Source organism: Carlito syrichta, unplaced genomic scaffold, assembly GCF_000164805.1.
Source record: "Carlito syrichta isolate Samal-C Ts95f unplaced genomic scaffold, Tarsius_syrichta-2.0.1 Scaffold288993, whole genome shotgun sequence".
NCBI classification, from domain to species: Eukaryota; Metazoa; Chordata; class Mammalia; order Primates; family Tarsiidae; genus Carlito; species Carlito syrichta.
Genome location: NW_007233089.1, coordinates 127,297 through 152,984, shown reverse-complemented (window position 1 = coordinate 152,984; position 25,688 = coordinate 127,297). Strand labels below are relative to the sequence as shown.

General features: G+C 35.3%; 1 protein-coding gene across 1 annotated transcript in view; it reads right to left on the bottom strand.

The window, feature by feature from the left end:
- The window catches only part of VPS13C (vacuolar protein sorting 13 homolog C), a gene marked incomplete at its 3' end in the record, with an annotated part of 134,427 nt that overhangs the window by 93,176 nt on the left and 15,563 nt on the right, over window positions 1-25,688 (bottom strand). The window contains exons 7-16 of the mRNA XM_021710445.1: window positions 22,966-23,031; window positions 22,582-22,691; window positions 18,609-18,668; window positions 17,703-17,762; window positions 16,887-16,967; window positions 16,031-16,088; window positions 13,973-14,100; window positions 11,652-11,758; window positions 10,935-11,106; window positions 9,382-9,444 (exon numbers count right to left, since the gene is read on the bottom strand). Coding sequence (XP_021566120.1) covers window positions 9,382-9,444; window positions 10,935-11,106; window positions 11,652-11,758; window positions 13,973-14,100; window positions 16,031-16,088; window positions 16,887-16,967; window positions 17,703-17,762; window positions 18,609-18,668; window positions 22,582-22,691; window positions 22,966-23,031 — 905 coding nt within the window. The remainder of the gene's footprint in view (window positions 1-9,381; window positions 9,445-10,934; window positions 11,107-11,651; window positions 11,759-13,972; window positions 14,101-16,030; window positions 16,089-16,886; window positions 16,968-17,702; window positions 17,763-18,608; window positions 18,669-22,581; window positions 22,692-22,965; window positions 23,032-25,688) is intronic.

Below are 25,688 nucleotides of genomic sequence, written 5' to 3'. Positions count from 1 at the left end.
CGAGACTTCATCTCTACAATAAATCAAAAAAAATCAGCCAGGCGTGGTAGCGCATGCCTGTAATTCCAGCTACTCGGAAGGCTGAGGCGGAAGGATCGCGAGAGCCCAGCAGGCCGAGGCTGCGGTGGCCAGGAGCAGCCACTGCACTCCAGTCTGGGCGACAGAGTGAGACTCCAACTCAAAAAAAAAAAAAAAAAAGAATATTGTGATTGAAATACATAACAAACTAATGAGCATGGAAAGCAGGCTTAGCCAAGCAGAAGACAGAATCTCAGAACTTGAAGACCAAAATATAGAACTAAACCAAACTGTCAAAAACATAGAAAAGAAGCTTAAAAAGACACAAAAAAACCTTCAAGAGATGAGCGATTACTTCAAGAGAATGAACCTAAGAGTAATTGGCCTTCCTGAGGCAGAGAGAGACATAGACCACCCTGGAACAAACATTCCACAAAACTATTCAAGCAAACTTCCCTCACCTCATTAATGATGTGAAAATTCAAAACACAAGAAATTCAGAGAACCCCAGCAAGACAAAAAATGAGAAGACCAACTCCTAGGCACATAATAATCTGCCTGAACAAACTACGTATAAAAGAAAAAATCCTAAAAGCAGCAAGAGAAAAAGATCAGACTACATACCAGGGAAGACCAATCAGAATAGTAGTGTATTTATCTACAGAAACCCTTCAGGCTAGGAGAGCTTGGAGTCCAATATTCAAAGTTCTCAAAGATAAACAAGTTCAATGAAGAATAACCTACCCAGTCAAAGTAAGCTTCATCAGTGAGGGAGAATTAAAATCTTTCCCAGACATCCAATCTCTAAGAATTTATGCTGCTTCTAGACCAACCCTACAAGAAACTCTTAAGAAAGTATTAAACACAGAAGAAAAGGGAAAAAGAACACTGTTCTTCACAAGAGCACAGGAAAAAGATTGAAAACACACATGAACCAACCCAAAAAAACAAAAGAAAGACAACAAACAAGTACAACAGCTCTATAAGAACATCATGACAAAAATAAACCCTCAGATTTCAGTAATTAGCCTGAATGTGAATGGACTAAATGCACCACTGAAAAGACACAGAATGGCAAAATGGATAAAATATCATGAGGTAACAATATATTGTCTTCAAGAGACTCATCTCACCAGAAAGGACACTCACAAACTCAAAGTAAGAGGATGGGAAACAAATTTTCAGGCGAATGGAACACAAAAGAAAGCTGGAGTTGCAATCTTAATCTCAGACAAAATACCCTTTAAGCTACCAAAAATCAAAAAAGATGAAGAAAGTCACTATATAATGATAAAAGGTTCAACCCATCAACAAGAAATATCCTTCCCAAACATATATGCACCTAATATAGGAGCACCAATGTTCATAAAGCAGCTTCTAGGCAAACCTAAAAAAGAAATTGACTCTAACACTGCCATAACAGGGGACTTTAATACCCCACTCACAACCCTGGACAGATCACCAAGACAAAAAATCAGCAAGGATATCCAGAACCTCAATGAGACTCGTGAACAAATGGACTTAATTGAAACTTACAGAATATACATTCTACTCCACCACCACATGGAACGTACTCCAACAGCAACCACATCATTGGCCATAAATCAAACATAAACAAATTTCATAAGATTAAAATCTTGCCATGCACCTTTTCAGACTACAGTGGAATAAAAATAAATATCAACACCAACAAAATTTCCCCAAAACCCACAAAGACATGGTCACTAAACAGCATGATGCTGAACAATGACTGGGTCAACACTGAAATCAAAGAAGAAATTGAAAGATTCCTGGAAACATATGAAAATGAAGAAACATCTTACCAAAACCTCTGGGATGCCATGAAATGAGTTTTAAGAGGAGAATTTATATCTCTATGAGCACACATCAAGAAAATGGAAAGATCACAAGTGGAGAGCCTAACAAACCACCTAAGGGAGCTGGAAAGAGAAGACCACCAAAACCCCAACTTTAGTAGAAGAATCCAAATCACAAAAATAAGAGCCCAAATATACAACATAGAAGACAAAAACATCATAGAAAATATCAACAAAACAAAAAGCTGATTCTTTGAAAGAATTAACAAGATTGATGGGCCCCTAGCCAGATGGAACAAGAAAAAGAGAGAAAAAGTCCAAATAAACACAATCAGAAATACAAAAGATAAAATCACAACTGACCTCGAAAAAATACAAAAGATTATCAGAGATTACTAGGTACACCTATATGGAAACAAGCTTGATAATCTAGATGAAATTGAAGAGTTTCTGACATCACACAGCCTACCCAAGTTGAAACAAGAACACACTGAGACACTGAATAGCCCAATAACAACCCAGGAAATTGACTCTGTCATACGAAAACTACCTACAAAAAAAACCCAGGACCAGATGGCTTTCCAGCAGAATTCTACAAAACATACCAGGAAGAGCTGATACCAATCCTACTGAAAGTATTCCAGGCAATTGAGAAAGATGGAATTCTCCCCAAATCATTTTACAAAGCAAACATTACACTGATACCCAAACCAGGTAAAGATGCAACAAAGAAAGAGAACTACAGGCCAATATCCCTTATGAATATAGATGCAAAAATCCTCAACAAACTTCTAGCAAATCAGATCTAAAAGCACGTCTCAAAAACCATCCATCCCCAGGATGCAGGGCTGGTTCAACATTCGCAAGACCATAAATGTAATTAAATACATCAACAAGATGTAAAAACAAGAACCACATGATCTCATTAGATGAAGAAAAAGCTTTTGATAAAATTCAGCATCCTTTCTTGATAAAAACCCTCAAACATGTAGGCATAGAAGGAACATACCTCAAAATAGTAAGTGCCATCTATGACAAACCCACAGCTAACATATTGCTAAATGGACAGAAACTAGAAGCATTTCCCCTGAAAACTGGAACAAGACAAGGCTGCCCACTCTCACCCCTCTTGTTCAATATTGTGTTGGAAGTCCTAGCCCAGGCAATTAGACAAGAGAAGGAAATCAGGGGTACCCCAATAGGAAAAGAAGAAGTCAAGCTATCCCTATTTGCTGATGATATGATCCTATACCTTGAAAATCCAAAATAATCTGTCAAAAACCTGCTGACACTGATAAAGGACTTTGACAAAGTCTCAGGGTACAAACTAAATGTGCAAAAGTCAGTTGCATTCCTATATAAACAACAACAAGCAGGCAGAAACCCAAATAAAAAGCATAATCCCATTCACAATAGCCACAAAAAAAAATGAAATACCTCAGCATCTTCCTAACCAGAGAAGTGAAAGACCTTTACAATGAGAACTACAAAACACTGCTCAAAAAAACCAAGAAGACACAAATGGAAAAAGATACCATGCTCATGGATAGGAAGAATCAACATTGTTAAGCTGTTCATCCTACCAAAGGCAATCTACAGATCCAACGCAATACCCATTAAGTTACCAACATCATTCTTCTCAGATCTGGAAGCAATACAGAAATTCATATGGAGACATAAATGACCACGAATATCCAAAACAATCCTTAGCAAGAGAAACAAAGCAGGAAGTATCACACTTCCGACTTCAAACTCTACTATAAAGCTATAGTAATCAAAACAGTTTGTTATTGGTATAAAAAAAGGTACACAGACCAATGGAACAGGATAGAGATTCCAGAAGCAAAGCCTCAATTCCTCAACCAACTCATCTTTGACAAAGCCTCCAACGAAAACTACTGGGGAGAGGAAAACCTATTCAGTAAATGGTGCTGGGAAAACTAGCTGACCACATACAGAAGACTGAAACAGGACCCCTACCTATCACCATACACAAAAATTAACTCTAAATGGATCAAAGATCTAAACACAAAACCTCAAACTGGTGGCTCAGCCTGTAATCCCGTGCCTTTGGGAGGCTGAGGTGAGTGGATTGCCTGAGCCCGAGGGTTCGAGACCCATCTGGGCAGCGAGATCTCATCTCTACAATAAATTAAAAAATCAGCCAGGCATGGTAGCATGCGCCTGTAGTTCCAGCTACTTGGAAGGCTGAGGTGGAAGGATCGCCAGAGCCCAGCAGGTCGAGGCTGCGGTGGCCGGAAGCGGCCACTGCACTCCAGTCTGGGTGACAGAGTGAGACTCCAACTCAAAAAAAAAAACAAAAAACAATCTTAAAAACTCAGGAGACACCCTTATGGAAATTGGAACTGGCAACAAATTCCTAACCAGAACCCTAAAGGCCAATACCTTAAGAAATAAGATAGACAAGTGGGACCTCATCAAATTAACCAACTTCTGCAAAGCAAAAGAAACCATCAAGAGAACAGGAAGACAGCCCACAGAATGGGAAAAAATATATGTCAACTGTATATCTGACAAAGACCTAACATCTAGGATCTACAAGGAATTCAAACATGCCCAAAGGAAAAAAACAAACAGCCCCTTTTAAAAGTGGGCAAAAGACATGAATAGATACTTTTCAAAAGAAGATATACGGGCAACCAACAGACACATGAAAAAGTGCTCAGCCTCACTCATCATCAGAGAAATACAAATCAAAACCACATTAAGATACCACCTAACCCCTGTAAGAAAGGCCATTATTAATAAAACAAACAACGACAGATGCTGGCGAGGATGTGGAGAAAAAGGAATGCTTCTACACTGCTAGTGGGAATGCAGACTAGTGCAACCTCTATGGAAGACAGTGTGGCAATTTCTGAAAGAACTAGAAATTGACCTTCCATATGACCCAGTAATTCCCCTATTGGGAATATACCCGGAGGAACTCAAATCATTCTATGACAAAGATACCTGCACATGTATGTATGTTGCAGCTCTATTCACAATAGCAAAAACATGGAACCAACCGTGTTGTCCATCAAAGTTGGACTGGATTAAAAAAATGTGGTACATATACACAATGGAATATTATGCAGTCATAAAGAAGAATAAATATATGGACTTTGCAGCCACTTGGATGGATTTGGAGTCGATCATACTCAGTGATTTATCACAGAAACAAAGAACTGAGTTCCATATGTTCTCACTCAAAAATGGACCTTGAACAATTATAATGCTATAAGAAAGGGATTGGTAGTAGTGGAAAAACAGTCGGGGGGAGGTGGGATTGGCAGTTGACGGAAACGGCTAGGGGAAGGGAGCATACCTCATCAACAAGGATACCTGCATGATTAATGTTCATATATCTAACCCTGAATTGTACCCCACATATCTATAATAAATAAATAAATAAAATAAAATTTTTAAATCAACATTTTCTAGATAATTATAATAAGAGACTACATCATATAATAACTGCAATGTCAAAAGTACAATCTAAAATTACTTGACATACAAAAACAAATAAAATTACTTGACATACAAAAACAAATAAAATAGGAAAATGTGACCAATTTTCAGGAGAAAGAAAATCAACAGATGCCAATGATCAGATAACCTAGACATTGGAACTATCAGAGCCACTGAAACTGTACATGAGGTAAAGGGTAATATACTGGAAATTACTAAAAAGATTGGAATTTTCAGTAGAGAAATACAAACTATAAAAAAGAATTCAACAGGAATTTTAGACCTGAAAAATATGGTATCTGAAATTTAAAACTCCCAGGATGGGCTCAATAGCAAAATGGAGATGACAGAAGAAAGAGAACTTGAAGATACAGATCAACAGAAATTATCCAACCTGAAAACAGAAAAAAAGATTGAGGGGGGAAAAATGAATGGTGCCTCAGCAACTTATGGTATCACATCAAAAAATCTAAAGATATACATATATAACTATATAAAGATATACATATATAACTATGTATGTATATATACAAGATATTTAAATATATAGACATAAATATATAGCTAACATATATATGGGTGTTTTCATACTTGCCTTTATATATACATATATAAATACAGTCCAAAAAGAGAGAAGAAGGAAAAAGAAATTGAAGCCAAAAAATTATTTGAAAAACTTGTGGCTAAAGAAATCCCAGATTTTGTCAATGTAATGTTCAATTCTCAGTTCTAGCTCAGTAGACAATTCAGGTGCACCTGTCACAGCTGATCACTCTTCATTGAAATTCTTTCACACTTGGATTTGAAAGTGTTACATTCATATGGCTTTTCTTCTACAGCTCTGACAATCACTTACAGTCAACTGTGCTGGTTCTTTCCAATATCTCTGACCATAACAATAGCATGCTTTAGATCTCTGGAACCCTCCTCTTCTATAGCTACTGTAATTCCAGGTGACCTCATTCAATCTCGTGGCCTTATGACATCTGTGTGCTAACCTTTCCTACATTTGTATATTCAGCATATACTCCTCTCCTGAACTCCACATTCATGTATCCAACTGCCTACTCCACATATCTCCTATGATGTATAAGAGACAGCTGAAACTTAATAGACCCACAATTGAACTCCTTATCTTCTCCTGCCTTAGCCAAGCTTGTTCCACCTAGTCTTCCCCAACTTATTTGATGGCAACGCCATCCTTCCAATCGTTCCAGGTCAAAACCCTTAAAGGCATCCCTGGCTCACTCTCTTACAACCCACATCGAATAAGTAAGGAAATACTAGCTCCACCTTCAAATTAATCCAGAATCTGATCCTTTCCCGTCACCTTTATTGCAACCATTCTCAGTCAAGCTGCAGCCACAGGTTACTGCAATTATTTCAATAGCATCCTGGCTTTTACCCTGCCTTCCTTCTTAACAAGAGTCTAACAAGCAGTCAGAATGAAATTTAAAACTTAGCACGTCTTCTATAATCAAAACCTACTAATGGCTTCCCAACTCTGAGTAAAAGCCCAAATCCACACAATGACTTATAACATTTTACATAATCTGGCATCCTCCCCTCCTCCCACAAGCACCCCTCCCAAGCCCCTGCTACCTTACTTCTCTGATCTCACCAACCACCACACTCCCCTCCTCTCTCAGGAGATATGTTCCCATTCCAAAACCTTGAGGCAGGCTACATTTTATTCTTTTTGTCTAGTTATAAGTTTCCTTAGGATATCTTTCTAGCTAACTCCCTCTCTTCGGTTCTTTGCTCAAATGTTTCCTTCTTAGTAAGGTTTTCCCTGACTACCCTGTTTAAAACTGCAACCTTTATTATCATCACTGCTTAGTCCCAGCACACGCTATATTCCTTCCTACTTTATTTTTATTTATGTATTTATTATCCTTCTCTCCTACTAGAACGTAAGTAAAGGATTTTTGTCTGTGTTGTTTACTTCTGCATGCTAATGCAAAGATAATGATGGAGAAAAAATTACTTATTTAGAAATTATGTGCCTAGCACACAACAGTCTAAGTGCTTTATATGAAGCATTATTATTCCTAACGATAACCCTATGATGTAGGTACTATTCATTAATCCCATCTCACAAATCAGGGAACTAAGGTAGAGAGAGGTTAAATAGCCCAAAATCACCAGTGAATGGCAACTCTGGGATCAGAAGCCAGAACATTTGACTCACGAGTCCACAACACTCTTACCCATAATGCAAGCAACACAGGCACTCAGTATTTGTTAAATAAACAAACAAGTGAACAGCAGACCCTTGAACAACATGGGCTTGAGCTGCTTGAGTCCACTTATACACAGATTTTCTTCACCTCTGCCACCCTGGACAGAACAAGACCAGTCCCTCTTTTTCCTCCCCATCCTCAGCCTACTCAGTATGAAAATGACAGAGATGAAGACCTTCATGATGACCCATTTCCACCTAATAAATAGTAAATATATTTTCTTTTCTTTATGATTTTCTTAGTAACATTTTTTCTCTAGCTTACTTTATTTTAAGAATACACTACATAATACATATAACATTTAAAAGTATGTGTTAATCAACTGTTTATATTATCAGTAAGACTTTCTGTCAACAGTAGGTTATTCAAATTGAATACTTGGCAATCTATCACAGAAGCAAAGAACTGAATACCGCATGTTCTCACTCATAAGTGGGACCTAAACATTTTATCACATTAGCACAAGGGAGGGACCAGCAGTAGCTGGACACTGCTGGTGGGGAAAAGGGGGCGGGGCACATAACACCACAAAGGGAAACTGGTCCTAAAACAGGAGAAGTGAGGACCACTGGCACGCAGCCTACTTGTGTAGCTAATCCTGACTTATACCCCACATCTCTATAATAAAATAAAAATTTAAAAGTAAGCTATTAATCGTTAAGATTTTGGAAATTCAAAATTTGTATGTATATCTCCAACTGCTCAAAAGGGAGATTGGTGGCAGCCCTCCCCTTCACGCTGTCCAAGAGTCAGCTGCATATGCTTTCATCTCATTTAAAAGTATGAGTCTGTGTATGGATATCTATAACTATAAAATAAACTGTAAGCCGGGCTCGGTGGCTCAGCCTGTAATCCCGTGACTTTGGGAGGCTGAGGTGAGTAGATTGCCGAGCCCGCGGGTTCGAGACCCACCTGGGCAACTTGGCGAGACCTCATCTCTACAATAAAAATCAAAAATTAGCCGGGCATGGTAGCGCGTGCCTGTAGTTCCAGCTACTCGGAAGACTGAGGTGGAAGGATCAACAGAGCCCAGCTGGTCGAGGCTGCGGTGGCTGGGAGCGGCCATTGCACTCCAGTCTGGGTGACAGAATGAGACTCCAACTCAAAAAAATAAATAGATAAATAAATAAAATAAACTACAAGGATTTACAGAAAGGTATTAACAATAGTTTCCTTTAGTATGTGAGATGAGTGTTTCTATTTTCTTATTTTGTTGATCTGTTTCCTAACTTTTCTATAATGAGTTATATTGCATTTGCACTTTATTTTTTAATTACCAAAAAGTCATGTTACAGAATCTTAGAAATGACATGGAACAATGTGCACAAAGTATCATAAATAAGCAGTTATAAACCATTATAAACAAATCAACTCCAATTCTGAAAAGAAAAGAAGAAAGTGAAGGAAAGAGGGAGAGAAGTCATTACAGAGGGAGAGAAGGAAGAAGGGAGAGAGGGAGGGAAGAGGAAACAAAGGAAAGAAAAAGAAATGAAGACTAAAAAGCATAAACAAGTAGGTATATAAGCATGGGAGAAAAACAAAGTTTTTTTCCTGCTAATGCTAAAAGTAGCATTCTAAGCTGTTAGGATTATAGATGACTTTTATTTACCACCTTCTTGAAGTTTTTCAGGTTTTTAGTTATAAAATTTTGTAAGTGTTCACCCCTTTATGTTAGCAACTTTTTTCTAGTATTATAGTTTATTTTCTCCTGAGACTAAATTAAGCAATAGAAACTCAACTTCAACTCATGAAACTTAGGTTTCTTGATCCTAGCTCTAAAAGAGTGGTATTTACACATTTAAAATATAAAACCAGCTAATAAAAATAATTACCTCAACATGTGCTTGTTGCCTTGCCAAAATTATGTTAAAAACATCTAGAGTTTTCTCCAGGTCCTATAAAACAAAGAGACACTTGTAAACAAGAAAGTAATCATTATATTAAAAAAAATTCTTTTATGATTTCTAAGCTTATCTAGTTCATTATCATACTCATGATCTATAATGAAAGTATAAATTTGACCATACACTAGGCTTTCAAAATTTTTTATTTTTTACAAGAGAAAGTAAGTTTTCCAAGAATGTAAATCCTTATTAAAGAGTATAAAATAATTTTTCTATAAGATCACTGTAATTCATAGCATATATGCACATAAAAATAAGAATATTTAGGAAGGGGATTTGTTTTAGGTATTATTCTTATGGTTCTTACTTCTTAGGCTCACTTATTCTTTTTATTTTACATGTTACATTAAAGCACCATTATAAAATACACAAAATTTAATGCAAAATTCTGCAAGTCAGTAAGCAGGCTAAGGTAGAAACTGATTTAAGGAATATAAAAGTAGGTAAGGGGAAATCAAACTTTAACTGGGTAGCCTGTGTTCCAGGTGCTTCACATATTATCTCATGCAATTCTCATGACCCTGTAAAACAGTATTGCTTCCATTTTATATATGAGAACAGTAGACCTGAGAGGCTGAGAAACTTCTGTTCATGATCAGAATAACACTTGGTAAATATCCAAGTTGGTGCCTGAACCCAAAGCCTTCTGACTCCAGTACCTATGCTTTTCCTAATATATCATACTAGTGATTGTCATATATTTCAGAGTAACAGGAATGCAATTCATTCTTCACCATATGAATCAGTGGTAGGAACTGTGTCATAACCAAGATCAGGTGGGATGTTAAGCAAATTATGCATTCAGTGTGTTTCTATCTTTTGAAAGTAGGTAAATAAGACTTCTTTCTGAAGATTGGCAGTAGCAGGAAACTGCAGGGGTACAGGGGCGGGGCAGGGAGGCGGGATCGGCAGTAGTGGGAATCTGCCTGGGGAAGGAGGGGCACACCTCATCAACAAGGGTGCCTGTATAATGAACATTTGTATACCTAACCCTGAATTGTACTCCACATCTTTAAAGTAAAAAAAATTGAAAATGTAAAAAAAAAAAAAATTCTTTCTGGTCTCAAGAAATGAAAGCTGTTTTTATAAATAAGATTTTGGAGTCTTAAAAAAAGTATGTACCATATTTAAATACAGTGTTTTTACTAACAAACAAGATATAGCTAGCTCATGAATGCATATCTAAACAGCTCTGGTATTCTGATATTGGTTTTCTAAACATTATTATAGACACATTTCCCCTAATAGTTTACAATGCCTTGTTTTATCTGATATTAGGTTGGGAGGAACGGTTTTTTGTTTAAAAAAAAAAAAAAGAAAGAAAAAGAAGTGGAAAAAAAAGTCTGCATTTTTCCATAAAATTTTCTCTCAAAGAAATGACTTCTGTTCTTTCTAAAATTGTATTTTGATTCAAATTACATGTAGAAGAATTAATCTTAAAAGATTAGACAAATAATAGCTCTAACATATGAAAGACATACCTGAATCTGTTTCTGTATTTCTTCTGAGACTTTAGTCTGTGTTAGCTTGTTTTTGTAGGCAATTTTGTAACTCTTAAGTAGCTGTCTATGCTTTTTTATGTTACCCCATGACCACATCTGTGTATACCTTCTAATATGAACTTCAAGAACAGAATCAATTGCATATTTCCACCTGAAAATGAAATTTTGTTAATGTAAATTTGAATATAAAGACTTAAGAAAAAGCAGGAAAACAGCTTTGATGTTTCACACTATTAAATTTTTTGTCTTTGTCTTCCTATAAAAGCTTAACCATAATGTTTCAATGCCCCAGTACAATTCTCCGACTTAAATAGATTAAGATATAAGGAAGCCCTCCAGGAAGAGGAATAGCCAAGCAAAGTCATAAAGGCACAAATGACATGTTGTAAAAAATTAACAGTGTCCCAGTATGGTTGTAACATTAAGCCCATGTGGGTGATGAGCAATAAGACATTTTTTAAATCGTGAAAGTCTTGAATGTCAACTCAAGAATGTAGGAATCTAGGAGCAGAAAAACAACGGGATATGCTTATGAAAAAAGTGGCATGGACACATATAGCAATCCCTCCCTCTCCTGTCTATTTTTTTTTTTAACAAAATGACTGGATTATACAGCTTTTGAAGGTGTCTTAACTCTGAGAGTACCAAGTTACATGAATATGTTTCTCATAAAATAAAAAACAAATTCTAACTTACCACTGTCGACCATTGGTATGAAGTGGTAAATATGGCTTGTATTTCCTGTAAGGGGCATTTCTAAACATATAGTCCACTGACTCCAAAAGGTCAATCATACTTAAGTACTGTCAAAACAAAAATAAAATTAGATTTATTACACTGCATGTATAAATACATTTTACTCTATTTTTCAGTCTAGGGAAACTCCAAGTTCCCTGAACAATGTTGCCTGGTAATTCTACAATATTCTATATTTCAATTATGAGTTGTAACTTAATTTTTAAGTTCCACTAAAAAAGAAAACTGCTGCCAATTAAACTGTCATACCACCAACATCCTATCCTATTTTCAGATATGTTAACATCTGAAATAAATGTACATCATAGAAACAATAAAATATGATATCTATAACTGCTGACATGAAATATGCCTGTTTCTAAAACTACATCTTTTTCCTGTATCATCATTTCGGCAATAGCTACCTATGAGCTGATGTTCAAATGCTCCAGAAAAGTATTGCATAACTAAAGCCAGATAAAGCTATTCAAGTAGCCATCTCACCACCATCACAGCAAGTTCGTGTAGATCTGATAAACAACTCAAATGGAGAAAAACATACACATAGTAGTAACAGCAGGCAAGATAGAAATCTAGCTTCCTCCTCCCTAATTTTTCTTTTTTTTGAGTTGGAGTTTCATTCCATTGCCCAGGGTAGAGTACAGTGGCACGCTCACAGCCACCCCAGAGTTGACCTGCTGGGCTCCAGTGATCCTTCTGCCTCAGCCTTCCAAGTAGCCAGAAGTCCAGGTGCGTACTCCCACACCCGGTTAATTTTTGATTTGTTGTAGAGACAAGGTCTCACCAAGTTGCCGGGGCTGGTCACGAACCAGTGGGCTCAGGCAACCCACTCACCTCGGCCTCCCGAAGTGCTGGGATTACAGGCTGAGCCACCAAGCCCGACCCCTAAGTTTTCTTAATGCAATTCTAAGGGTTACCTGCCATGTGGCTATTCATCACATGAAATGTGTGGAGTATGAACTTAAGTGTACTGTGAGTATGAACGATTTCAAAGACTTGAGAGGAGAAAATGTAAAGTATCTCATTACAACTTTTTATACTGATTACATGTTGAAATGATTAATATTTTTGAAATTTTAAGTTAAATAAAATGTTATTAGAGTTCATTTCAGGTTGGGCGTGAAGGCTCACATCTGTAATCCTCGTGCTCTGGGAGACCGAGGCAGAAGGACTGCTTGAGCCCAGGAATTTAAGACTAGCTTGGGCATCATAGCAAGATCATCTCTACAAACATTTTTAAATTTTTTTTTTTAAGTTAAAAAAAATTTTGCTGGGCTCGGTGGCTCAGCCTGTAATCCCGCGCCTTTGGGAGGCTGAGGTGAGTGGATTGCCTGAGCCCGCGGGTTCGAGACCCGCCTGGGCAGCGAGACCTCATCACTACAATAAATCAAAAAATCAGCCAGCGTGGTAGCGCATGCCTGTAATTCCAGCTACTTGGAAGGGTGAGACGGAAGGATCGCTGGAGCCCAGCAGGTCAAGGCTGCGGTGGCCGGGAGCAGCCACTGCACTCCAGCCTGGGCGACAGAGTGAGACTCCAACTCAAAAAAAAAAAAAATTAATCGGCATGGTGGCATGCACCTGTAGTCCTAGCTATTCGGGAGGCTGAGGCAGGACTGCCATAGTCCAGGAGTTTCATGACGCAGGGAACTAAAATCGTGCTACTGCACTACAGTCTGAGTGACAGCAAGATCCTGTCTCTAAGTAAATAAAGTTAACTCCATCTATATTTTTTCTGTTTTACTTTTCTAATGTAGCTACTAGAAATCTAAAATTATAAAAACAATTTACATTACATTTGGACAGAACTGTTCTAAAACTAAATTAGCTAAATCTCCTGCCTTCCTTTCACTTCCAGTTTCTCAGGTCTGTTATCCGAATGCTCTGGGCACATAACCATAAAACAAACGGAGGAAAACCTGCCAATATAACTGTTCTAAAAATTAAACAAACAATATTTAATAAAAGAGTGTCTGCCTTTAAAAACTGAGGAGGAAAGAATATATTAAGATCCTTCATCAACAACTGTGAATTAAATGATAAGTCACTCACTCTAGATTGATATGATTCTCCATCATTTAGGAAAAGGTCTCAGATAAAATGAAGGAAACTACTTCTTAAATCTGAAATTTCTTTAAAAAAAATTTAAGAGTCAAATCTCAACACAATGAGCCAAAAGAACCATTAGAGATACAACAATCACAAAGGATAAAAAAGGGAAGACCAAGACTAATCAAAGCTGGAAATGTGCAAATGAACTATACCTGAGGCTTGGTCAACTCAATGGCAATATTTTGTACTTCTATGTTCCAGTCCAGTTTGGGTGTTTTGAGCTCTGTTTCTGCATAAGGATTCATGTAGAGTTTTGCAGAGGCTGATATTGGCTGGAAAACTTACATCACACAGGAGAAAACATAAGATATGTTTCTACATGGAATGAGTTGTAAATAACTATGAGAACATTACTACTTTGAAACTAAAGAAAAATAATCAAAAAATATAAGAGACAAAATCACTGCCAAAAAATATTTAGACAATTTAAGCCTCTACTTATCTGTATAATAATAAGCTCAGTGGTTAAAGTGGAATCTCCAAGGATGAAACCGGAGTCCAGTTTGTCTGTTTATCCTAACAAACAATCTACTCTTGGTTATTCACAATCTGTATAAAACTAGGCTCCTCTTCCTTGCTACAAGACATTTACTGGCTTTATCATTCATTAAAAATACTAATATACAAAAGGAAATGAAATCTAAATAATTTGTCTTAATCACTGGCAGAATTTAGGAACACAATCATGAATAAAATTCATTCCAGAAAAAACAAATTGCTCACCACTTAATGACTTTCAAAATGATTGTTACATATACAATCTTAGAACCAACTAAAAAAAATTATTCAGGTGAAAAGTAACATAAAAAGCATAAAGGCTGAGGCGGAAGGATTGCCGGAGCCGAGCCGGGCGAGGCTGCGGTGGCCAGGAGTGGCCACTGCACTCCAGTCTGGGCAACAGAGTGAGACTCCAACTCAAAAAAAAAGCACATTAGAGAAGATGAAAGACATAAAAAAGCAAGGTAATAAATTTTAACTGTCAACAGTATTAAAACCGTAAAAATGTTGACAGTTTCTGGTAATTACAATTTGTATGAGATTGTACAAAATGTTTAACTGATGCACAGACTCATTATAAATGGAAAATGTCCAAGAATGAAGTTGTAGATTTTTTTAAACTACTTTCATCAATAAAACTAAATGCTTTCACAAACCGCAACACTTGAAAATTTTACCATCACAAAATAGAGGAATCTGTGAACATAAAACAAAGTATCAACTACCATCCAACAGCAATTAGCTATAAAATAACTGCAATCCCAGCACTTTAGAAGGCCAAGGCAGAAGGATCGCTTAAGGTCAGGAGTTCAAGACCAACCTGGGCAACATTGTGAGAACCCATCTGTACAAAAAAAAAAAAAAAAAATGTTTTTATTTAGTCAGGCATGGTGGTATGTGTCTATAGTCCCAGCTACTCAGGAGGCTGAGGCGGGAGATCCATGAGCCCAGGATTTGAGGTTACAGAGAGCTAGTATTATACCACCACACTCCAGCATGGATAACAGAGAAAAATCCTGTCGGGAGGGAGGGAGAGAAGGAGGGAGGGAGGAAAAAAACAAAGAAAACAACAGTGACAAAAAGCGATATGAAATAACATGGTAGGAAAACGAAGAACAATCATGGAGGGTATACTTATAGCTTCTTTAGAATGAGCTTGAAATAAATACAGCAGATAAGAAAAATAAATAAATAGGTAGGTAACTTTGCTAGAGAACTAATCTTAAAATAACAGTGACACTGCCAAGAAATAAAAATGTTCACTTTAAAAAACTCTCTAGACTGGCTGGTTTATCCTAACAATGCAAGAATGACAGGGTAGGGGTAACCTGAGTATGAAGGTCTCAGAGATTTAGTTGTTGTTTTAAAAAAAAAAAAGAAAGAAAGAAAGAAAGAAAATCTAAATCCTAAAACAAAGAATATAATGACGAGGTAAGAAGAGCACATGAAGGTCAAAGGAGGCTGGCTCTAGAGAGCAAACCCCAGCTCTGTCACTTTCTCTTTGATCAACCTTCTCTCTCTCTCCTGCTCCTCCAGGATGTGCTATGATCGATCTGTTCTAAGCAATTGGCTATAGCCCAAACATGCTGTATCACGACACTAACATGTAACATAGATGTTCTGTCCAACTAACTTGATCAGAAAAAGTATGCTAAAGTATTTAATTCCATGTTTCTTTCTAGAACATGAAATAAACTTTTACTATTACTTACTGTATTGATAATTTGGAGGTATATTTTCACTTGTAAGAATTTCATTTTTCAGCTGATCCTAAACAAAAAATTAGAATGAAAATGAAAAAGAAAATGCACACACATTCAGCCACACACGCAGAATAAAAACTTAGATCTTACACCAGTATCTTTATTCTCTTCTGCGTAAATAACAGTACATTTAAAAAATACACTAAAAATTAGTTACAAGTATAAAGATACAGAGTTGATAATTTTTAAATTATAAATATCTAGAAACAACATTGTAACACTGTGTTTCCCTCTGACTTTGGAAAAAACATATGTATATCCATGAATTGAGCACTCAAATACATGCTAGTCAAAGGCAAATTACGTGTTACACTGTCTTTCTGAGAAACAAGATGTAGAACGTTGAAATTTATTCAGTTGAGATAATTGAATTGCTCTCCCTCTCTCCTCTAAGAAAACAAACATGACTAAGATTGGTTTAGCACCTCAAAGTTTTGAATTGATCTTCCACTATTCAGGAAATCCATTTCCAAAAATGCCTAAACATTTGCCAAGGATATATGTTTTATACATCTGAGATATATCATCTTTCTTCATAATACTCTTAATCATTCTCATATGAAATATTATAATGTATCACGAATACCATCAAAATGAAAGAGTAAAAGGCCATAAATGCAGGTTTAATTTAATACTGCAGGCTCTCCTGTCATGGTCTAGTAAACGATTTCACAAAGACCAAAAGTGCTTTTTTGAAAACACAGATTCCAAAAATGTTTGTTACAGTTCTAATTTAGTGAAACACAAGTTAATCAAATGACTGATATCCTGTCCTCATTAACGATCTCTTATATTAAACAATTACCAAAATCTGTTCCCTTGATCCCTGGTAAGACATGCTGCAGTTTACATTCCAGTAGGCACTAAGACTATCAAGTCGTATAAGCTATAAAAGAAAAATGAAAAAGGTCAAACAACCAACACATTAAAATTACGAACCTATATTAAGAGATTATTCACATATTCACTATTCCAAAATTACTCAACTACCATTCTGAACTTTGAAAGGAAAGGATGCATACATGAAGGGAAAATAAATTCATGTTAATCACAGACTTAAATCCAGCAATTGCTAAACTATAGCTTCAACTATCAAATGTTTACTGAGAATTTAACAGTAAATATTTTGCTGAATAAGAAATATGTCATCCTTCCAGCAGACAGGAACAGCTGTTTTCCTGAGGAGAGGTGGTAGGTGAGGAATCTATAATCAAAAGGTGGGGGAAGCTACACACTAAGTAACCCTCTTGGTGAGTCACAATGCTTGTTAGCATATTTGAAGTACTGTGAAGTCCCATAGTTTAAAACAAAATGAAACATACCTGTTTAATTTCAATAGCTTAGTACTTTAATCAGTAATCTTACTCAACCAGAGAATATTTTTTCTATAACATCTTAAAATATCTCAGCTACTTAGTTCTCTACATTTGGAAAATATTAATTTTATCCAGTTCCTTCATTTGATAGGTGAAGAAGCTAAACCTCAGAATAGGTCACTGATTATAGGTCACACTGTAAGTAGCAGAGTCAAAGCTAGATCTTACAATTTAACTCACATTCCAATGGTACATTCTGCTTCATCAAGGTTTACTAACAAGAATTTTTTACTCTAATATAGTACCTTATATATAATTTTTTCTGCTTCATTTAATATGCATGGAGTCCAGTGTTCATTTGCAGTCTAAAAGAAAAAAGAGTAACTGTGAAATGTGGTATAGATGTCATACAATAATGCTCTAATATTTGCAAACTGTAACAAAGTCACTTAGGAAGAAAATATACCTAACTAATATTAGCTCACATTAGCTATGTTTCTTTCCACATTTTATGGTAAAATCAAAGAAGCATTAAAAAGAGAATTGAGGAAACTATAATTTAACTGAGTTCATTTATTCAGAATATAATTACTGGGCTAGTATCTGTTTGAACTGTGGAAAGAATTGGGTCTAGTGAAAATAGAGAGTCAGCCTAAACAATATTGAAGGATGCACACATTCAAATAAATAAAAAGATTAAATAATTGTAAAATAGGAATAAAACCAAGAGATCATGAAAATCATAGCACAACCATGTTTCTAGATGAGCAGCATAGTCAGCAATGTTAAATACTCTACTTATTTAGCAGTAAGACATTACTGATAAACTTGTTAAGAACAGTGTCAGTGGAGTGGTAGAGTCCAAGCTATTTAGAAATTCCATCTACCTGTACCAGGGATGAATACATGTCTCCACAAAAATTCATCTTCCCTACTATCCCCACATGTTTAAGATATAGCTTTTATTCCTTTCAATTGGCTTGATCATTATTTTTTATACTTCTTACATGAAAAGACAAGTCAAAATAACTAGAAAATATAATCACAACATCACTAAAAGTCTTAAGCTTCTAGAAAAGCTATACAAGATTATATATAAAAATACATAATAGGTGTGTGTAGTAATAGCTGATTTTAAGCAATTCAACCTGTGACTTCAGATTAATACTTTACTAAGTTTCCACAGAAATGTTAAATAAGGCCAACATTACCAACAAACTAAGTTCTCCCAGTGTGACGCCAAATGAAAGAGGCCGCTTTGGGTCAGTGACCTACCAAAGAAGACAAGTTGACGTTACAATATGCTGATGGAGAGGGTGAACACATGCCCTACTCTTTACAGTAGGCAGCAGAGAGAAATGTGTTCACAAGTAACACATCAACCCAACCAAACTTGTGGAAAAAGAAGGGGAGGAAGGCAATAACACGGTTGGGATTATCTATATTTTACAGGTATAACACTTCTGTGACACCAGTACAATACTTTCCCAGGGGAACTCTTTTCTTACTAGAAAATTACCGACTATGGCAAAACAAACTCTTCTCTAGATAGTTAAAAATCAAGTCTTTTTCTGTGTATCATTTAAAGGTGCTCTTCATAGATAAATTTTTTAAAGTATTACAAATAATTACAACTAAATCATTTTTAAAACATTCAAGATACATAATGGAATACTATTTAGTCATGAAAAAAGAATGAAATCATGTCATTTGCAGCAACGTGGATGGAACCAAAGACCATTAGCTTAGTAGAGCAACCCAGAAACAGAAAGACAAATACCACCATGTTCTCACTTATAATTGGGAGCTAAATAATGGACACTTGTGGAATTATAGACAATGGAGACTCAGAAAGGTGGAAATGGGAAGGATAATAAGAAACTGCATAATGGGTATAATGTACATTTTTTGGGTGATGGATACACTAAAAGTCTAGACTTTACATTACAAAATATATCCCATGTAACAAAGTTGTACTTGTACCACTTAAGTGTATACACATTTTTTGGAAATGTGAACTGTCTCTTTAAGCCTTCACTTTTCTTGACACCTCAAAAATGCTTTGTTAGGAAAAACTCTAGTTTCTTAATATTTAATTTCCTAAGACTCTCTATACAAATTCTGGCAGTGTTTTTATTCTATTTCCGATTTTTAATACCTAAGTTATACTTTATACACAGTACTCAAAGTATACCACAATGTGCAGTGCCAGTTTTTTTAGATATCATAAAGATGTTCAAAGTCATCTAGAACTGTTTGGTCAAGATGAAAACTAGGATGGGGAAAAAGCACAATATTCTAAATCATCCAAATAGAACCCCAGAGTGTAGTCAGCAGACACTTCTCAAATAGGAAAAATTCATGTGCTGAAAAGCACAAATAGCTTTACAAGTCTTGGTTTTTAATTGTCAATTACTTGCCATTATGATTTGTGGCAAAACATTTACTTTTATTTCCACACTCTTCTTTTTACACCTACAGATAATTATCTCAAAATAACTTGCAGCTATTTCAGAAGAAATTTTTATTAGTTGTATTAAATACAACTCCTCAGTTGCTAATACACCACATCAAACTACTGCTATTACCCAATGAGGATCTTCATGATAAATTATACTTTCTCTACATCCATTTCTTATACATCTATTTCTCATTATCCTTCTAGATACAATAATTAAGGTAATCACATTAAAAGAGACATAATACAAGAGTCCTCTACACTTTTTAATTTTTTTCTTTTGAATTATTTTATATCCTTTGTCACTGATAACAACTTAAATATGTTGTTTCCACTCCTGTGCATCTCTGCATTTTTTTTACTAAAAAGAGAGAAATAATGTAGCTTTCTTAATAGTGTTTGGTCAATAAAAAGCTTAGTTTCTAAATTCATTCAGCAATATGCCTTTTTTTTTTTTGCTATTGTTTATTTTATTTTTGACAAATAATAACTGTACATATTTGTAGAGTACAATATGATGTTTTGATACATGTATATATTGTGGAATGATCATATTGGGCATATCTTTCACCTCACATACTTATCATTCTTTGTGGTAAGAACATTTAAAATTCACTGTTTTTTCCAATTTTGAAATTTGAATTTTGAAAACATTATGATTAGCCATAAGCACCATGCTGTGCAACAGATCACCAAGACTTATTTTGCCTAACTGAAGCTTGAGATCGTATGGTCACAATCTTCCCTTCCTCACACCCCTTCCATTCTACTCTCTACTTCTATGAGTTCAACTTTTTTAGATTCTACATATAAGTGAGATCATTTGGTACTTGTCTTTCTGTGCTTGGCTTATTTCATTTACTATAATGTCCTCTAGTTTCATCGATGTTTTCGCAAATGACATAATTTTCTTCTTTTTTAAGGCTGAATAGTATTCCACAGTGTATATATACCACATTTTCTTTATCCATTCATCCGTTGACAGGCACTTCGGCTGCTTTCATATCTTGGCTACTGTGAATAGTGCTGAACTGAACACGGGAATGGAGGCATCTCTTCCACATACTGACTTCAATTCCTTTGGATATATACAGTAGTCTCCACTTATCCTCCAAGGATACATTCCAAGACCCCTAGTAGATGCCTGAAACCTCAAATAGTACCAAACCCTTGTATATATAATATATTTTTTCCAATACATACATACCTATGATAATGTTTAATTTATAAATTAGGCAAAGTAAGAGATTAACAATAACAGAAATAAAATAGAACAATTATAGCAATGGCCAGCATCACTACTTTTATGCTTTGGGGACATTAAGTAAGATTACATGCACACAAGCACTGTGACACCATAAGAGTCAATCTAAGAAACCAACCTGATAACTGAGATGGCTAGTAAGTGACTAACAGCATACACAGCATGGATGTGCTGGACAAAGGAATGACTCACATCCCAGATGGGACAGAGCAGGATGGCATGAGATTTCATCATACTACTCAGAACATCAACTTAAAACTTACAAAACATTTATTTCTGGGATTTTCCATTTAATGTTTTTGGGTCACAGCTGACCGTGGATAACTGAAACCACAGAAAGTGAAACCTTGGATAAGTAAAGGCTACTGTACTCAGAAACTGGATTGCTGGATCACATGGCAATTCTATTTTTAGGAACCTCCACACTGTTTTCCAAAATGCCTATAGTAATTTCTATTCCTACCAACAGTATATAAGGGTTCCCATTTCTCCACATATAGTTTTAACAATAATTCTTTCATTTTCATGATATGCTGAATACATTTTATTTTCTTAAGTTTATGATAAACAAGGGTACTTATGAGTTACATTTTTAAAAACATTTATTTGTTAACAAAATTCACTTTAATGACTCCATAAAGCCAAAAGAAATGATTTAAAAAAAAAAAAACTACAAGTGTGTCTTAATGAATATCAAGTTACATAAGAGAACAGGAAAAGAAAATAAATTACATTTATGCCAACACTGCTTTAATTCCATTCAAACTTAAAGCAAATCAACAAAAAATAACAAATTCATTTTTAAAAGAGATGAAACGTTTCCAATTTTGTTGGTAAATAAAAAAATTTTAGGTTTCTTACATATTTTAAACTTTGTTCAACATATTTGCTGCATTTTAATTAAAATTAATCAAACAGTTCTTAATCAATATATGGTAAACATGATTATGAGTGAAGTTCGGTTTCTAAATATATTGCTGCACATGTTTGTGAGTACTTGTGGGTGTTCAATCCTACTCAGTGGAGCGTAAAGCAAATGGGACTACAGTCAAGTGACCAGGGTTTTTGTCCCCTTTGGTCAACTACCATTGCCACTAGTTATTTCATCACCCTGTGAAACAGAATTTTTTATCATTATAAAGGAAAAATTAATTCCTTAAGTTATAATAGTATGTTTTTTAACACATAAAACAAAATTCAAAAACAACTAATAGAGGAAATTCAAAAATCTCTTCTATTGGCTTCAAAAAGGAGCACATATGGTGGTTTTATACTATATTAACATACATAAATGCCCAATAAAACTAGCCTAACACACAAAAAGAAGAAATGGTAGTGTACTCATAAGAAATAAAATCAATCTTGGATTTTAAAAGGGGTACAGATTATATATGGATAAATCAAGAATATCATAAAATACACAAATAATTACTAACAAACTGAGTAAACAAAAATTACTTACATCATCTTCATATTTAATGTGAATATCTGTGATTTTTACTTGAACATTTTTTATTACTTGAGTTGCCAATTTTTCCACAAATGTATCTTTTTTGGCATCTTTTGGCTTATCTATAAAAAAGCAGAAAAATACAAACTCAAGAATTGCAATTCTCACATACCTAATAATTAATGACCAAAGGATAGTTAAAGCACTGCTCAGTGGAAATTATAGCCTATTCTAGAGTCTTTATTTTGTTATATTTATTTTAGATTTCAATATGCATTTCCAACTTAAAATTTAACAAAGTTATACTGTAATCTAACATTCATTTTACCTTCCAAGAAAGAAATAAAGTGGCAATGTGTACAAACAACATGTGGCATAAAAACTACTTTTACCTACCTTTTGAACGATCAAGACTTTTAAAAGGTTTCTTAAAATGTTTTTTGTGCTTTTTACGTTTACGTCCTTCTCAGTGGAAGCATTTTAGTGAGAAAAGGATAAAATTCAAGTTAGCAGACAAGAGGACAGAAAAGAAAACGAGAATTCTTCCTGACAGCAAATTCTGGTACAACTCACCTTACCTTATTCTAAACTGATCTGTTATTTCAGTATAAACACAAATTCACAAACCTTCTTTAGTCTAGAATAAACTTTTTCAATCTAGAAAGTAATTGGCAGATGTAATTATACTAAAATTGAATAACATATCCATTCACAATTTGCTTTAAAATTCTAATGACTTTACAGTACAAAGTTTCAATATATTACCAAAATATTGGAAATGTAATGCTGACAGAACATAAAACTTTCAAAGAAAGGTTTTGATAAACATACAATAAGAACATAGGAATACAAATGAAATGAGGATGACACACTTTATAAGCAAAATTATTTAATGACAAGGATATAAATAATATTAAAAGGGTAAAACATGTACATTGAACTGTACATTAAATAGGTTAATAATAGTTTTAAACCTCATTCTCTTTTATTTGGAATGCTGCACCACATTTTGGCATAGCCAACATCTGTCTTACCCAACATACAAATCTTACATTCAACTGCCTACCAGGCATCCCCTCTAGTCAGAACTCCTGAAGCCATCTCTGTATTGTTCACTGGTCTCTAGTGTCTACTATACTGCTACCAGACTGATATCTTTTTAAAATACCAACCACAGCCTATTAATCCCCTGCTCAAGATTAGTTAAGGCCTTCTGCATCCTACCAGACAAAATCAAAATGTGCTTCCATGACACAGAAGGCCCTCTTTCGATCTGACCCTTACCTCCCTGTCCTGTTCTATCTTATGCCACTTATCCTTACATTGGATACTACAGAAACAGTATATAGGTTCCAAACAAGCCATGCTTCCTAATACCTAATACCTCTACACATGGCATGCCCTGAACTTGGGTTGCCCTCCCTGAAGTTCTCCACTAGGCAAACCGCTAGAAACTTCCAAGTCTCAGATCCAGCACTACTGCCTATATGAAACCTCTAATTCCTCTCAGCAGCTCAGCCTGTACTTTGCATAGAATTCCATTAAACAGTAAATACGCTGTATGTGAAGTGTTGGCTCAATTGTTTTGCCATCAAGCAAGAGGCTTCATCAGGACAGGGATTATCCTAATATCTAAACACAAGGCACACGATATTTATCTGTTTAAATGAATCAAAAAATTCACATCCAAATACTATAACAAAATGTATAACCTCAATTAATGTTACATATATTTGACAGAATATATAGCTTGAAATTTTTAATTTGTTTTAATAATTTTCCATTTGTTTTAATAGTAAGGAAAATATTCTAAAGCAAATTGTCCACCACTATCAAAATTAAGAACCAAATCCTGGATTACAACAATAAAACCCTGAATTTCAAGAAGAAAATACTTAATATATAACAGAATTCAGATTGTGCTATTACCAGTTTTTCGTTGTTTTGTTTTTTGCTACTCTGACAGTTCTTAACTCCGTTTCATTCATAAAACAAACACACAGAAAAGACTGATTTATCAAAGAAATATCACTGTAAAAGAAATGACCCAGAAAGCCAGACTAGCTCTAAAAACCATTCCGCTTGGTAGAACAGCTTTCAGAGACAGAGTTCTGCTGCCTGATTTAGATTTTCTTCTACCTGACCCGTTTCATGTTCTATCTTCCATCTCAGTGGTGGATACACCATGTTTAAATCTCTTCAAACATTTTCAAATCTAATCTATGTGCCATATAGTCATTTAGAGGAAGTCTTTAATTAATCTGACAAATAATACATTTATGATTCTTGGTCACACTCTAAAGCAGTTCTCAAACATTTTGGTCTCAAGACCCTTTAACACACTTAAAACTTGAGGACTCTATACCTAACCCTGAATTGTACTCCACATCTTTAAAATAAAAAAATTTAAAAGTTAAAAAAAAAAACTTGAGGACTCTAAAAAGCTTTTTATTTATGTGGGTTGTAACTACTGACATTTACTATACTAGAGAACCGAAAACAAATGTTAACATTTATTAATGCATTTAAAAATAATGAGCCAGCCAGGCTCGGTGGCTCAGCTTGTAATCCCAGCACTTTGGGAAACCAAGGCAAGTGGACTGCCTGAGCCCACAAGTTCAAGACCAGCCCGGGCAATTTGGCAAGACCTGATCTCTACAAAAAATCAAAACATTAGCCAGGCATGGTGGCACGTGCCTGTAGTTCTGGCTACTCAGAAGGCTGAGGCAGAAGGATCGCTGGAGGCCAATAGGTCGACACTGGGGTGGCCATGAGCGTGCCACTGCACTCCAGTCTGGGTGAAGGAGTGAGACTCCAATTCAAAAAATAAAATAAAAATAATGAACCATTATATGATAACATATAGTTATGAAAAATTTAACTGTTTTTTTCAAAAAGTTACAGTAGAAAGGGTTTTACAGAGTTAGAAATCTCTTTAAGATATGAGTTAGATGTGAGCAGGATTAATGTATCTGCTTCTGCCTTTAATCTGTTATGTTATTTTGATTAAAGTATGTAATGATAATCTGATCTCACTACAGATAGTAACTGGAGTATTTTTCACGGCCTCATGATGTAATTATGGATACTACACCCAAAATTAACAAGTGGATGTTTCT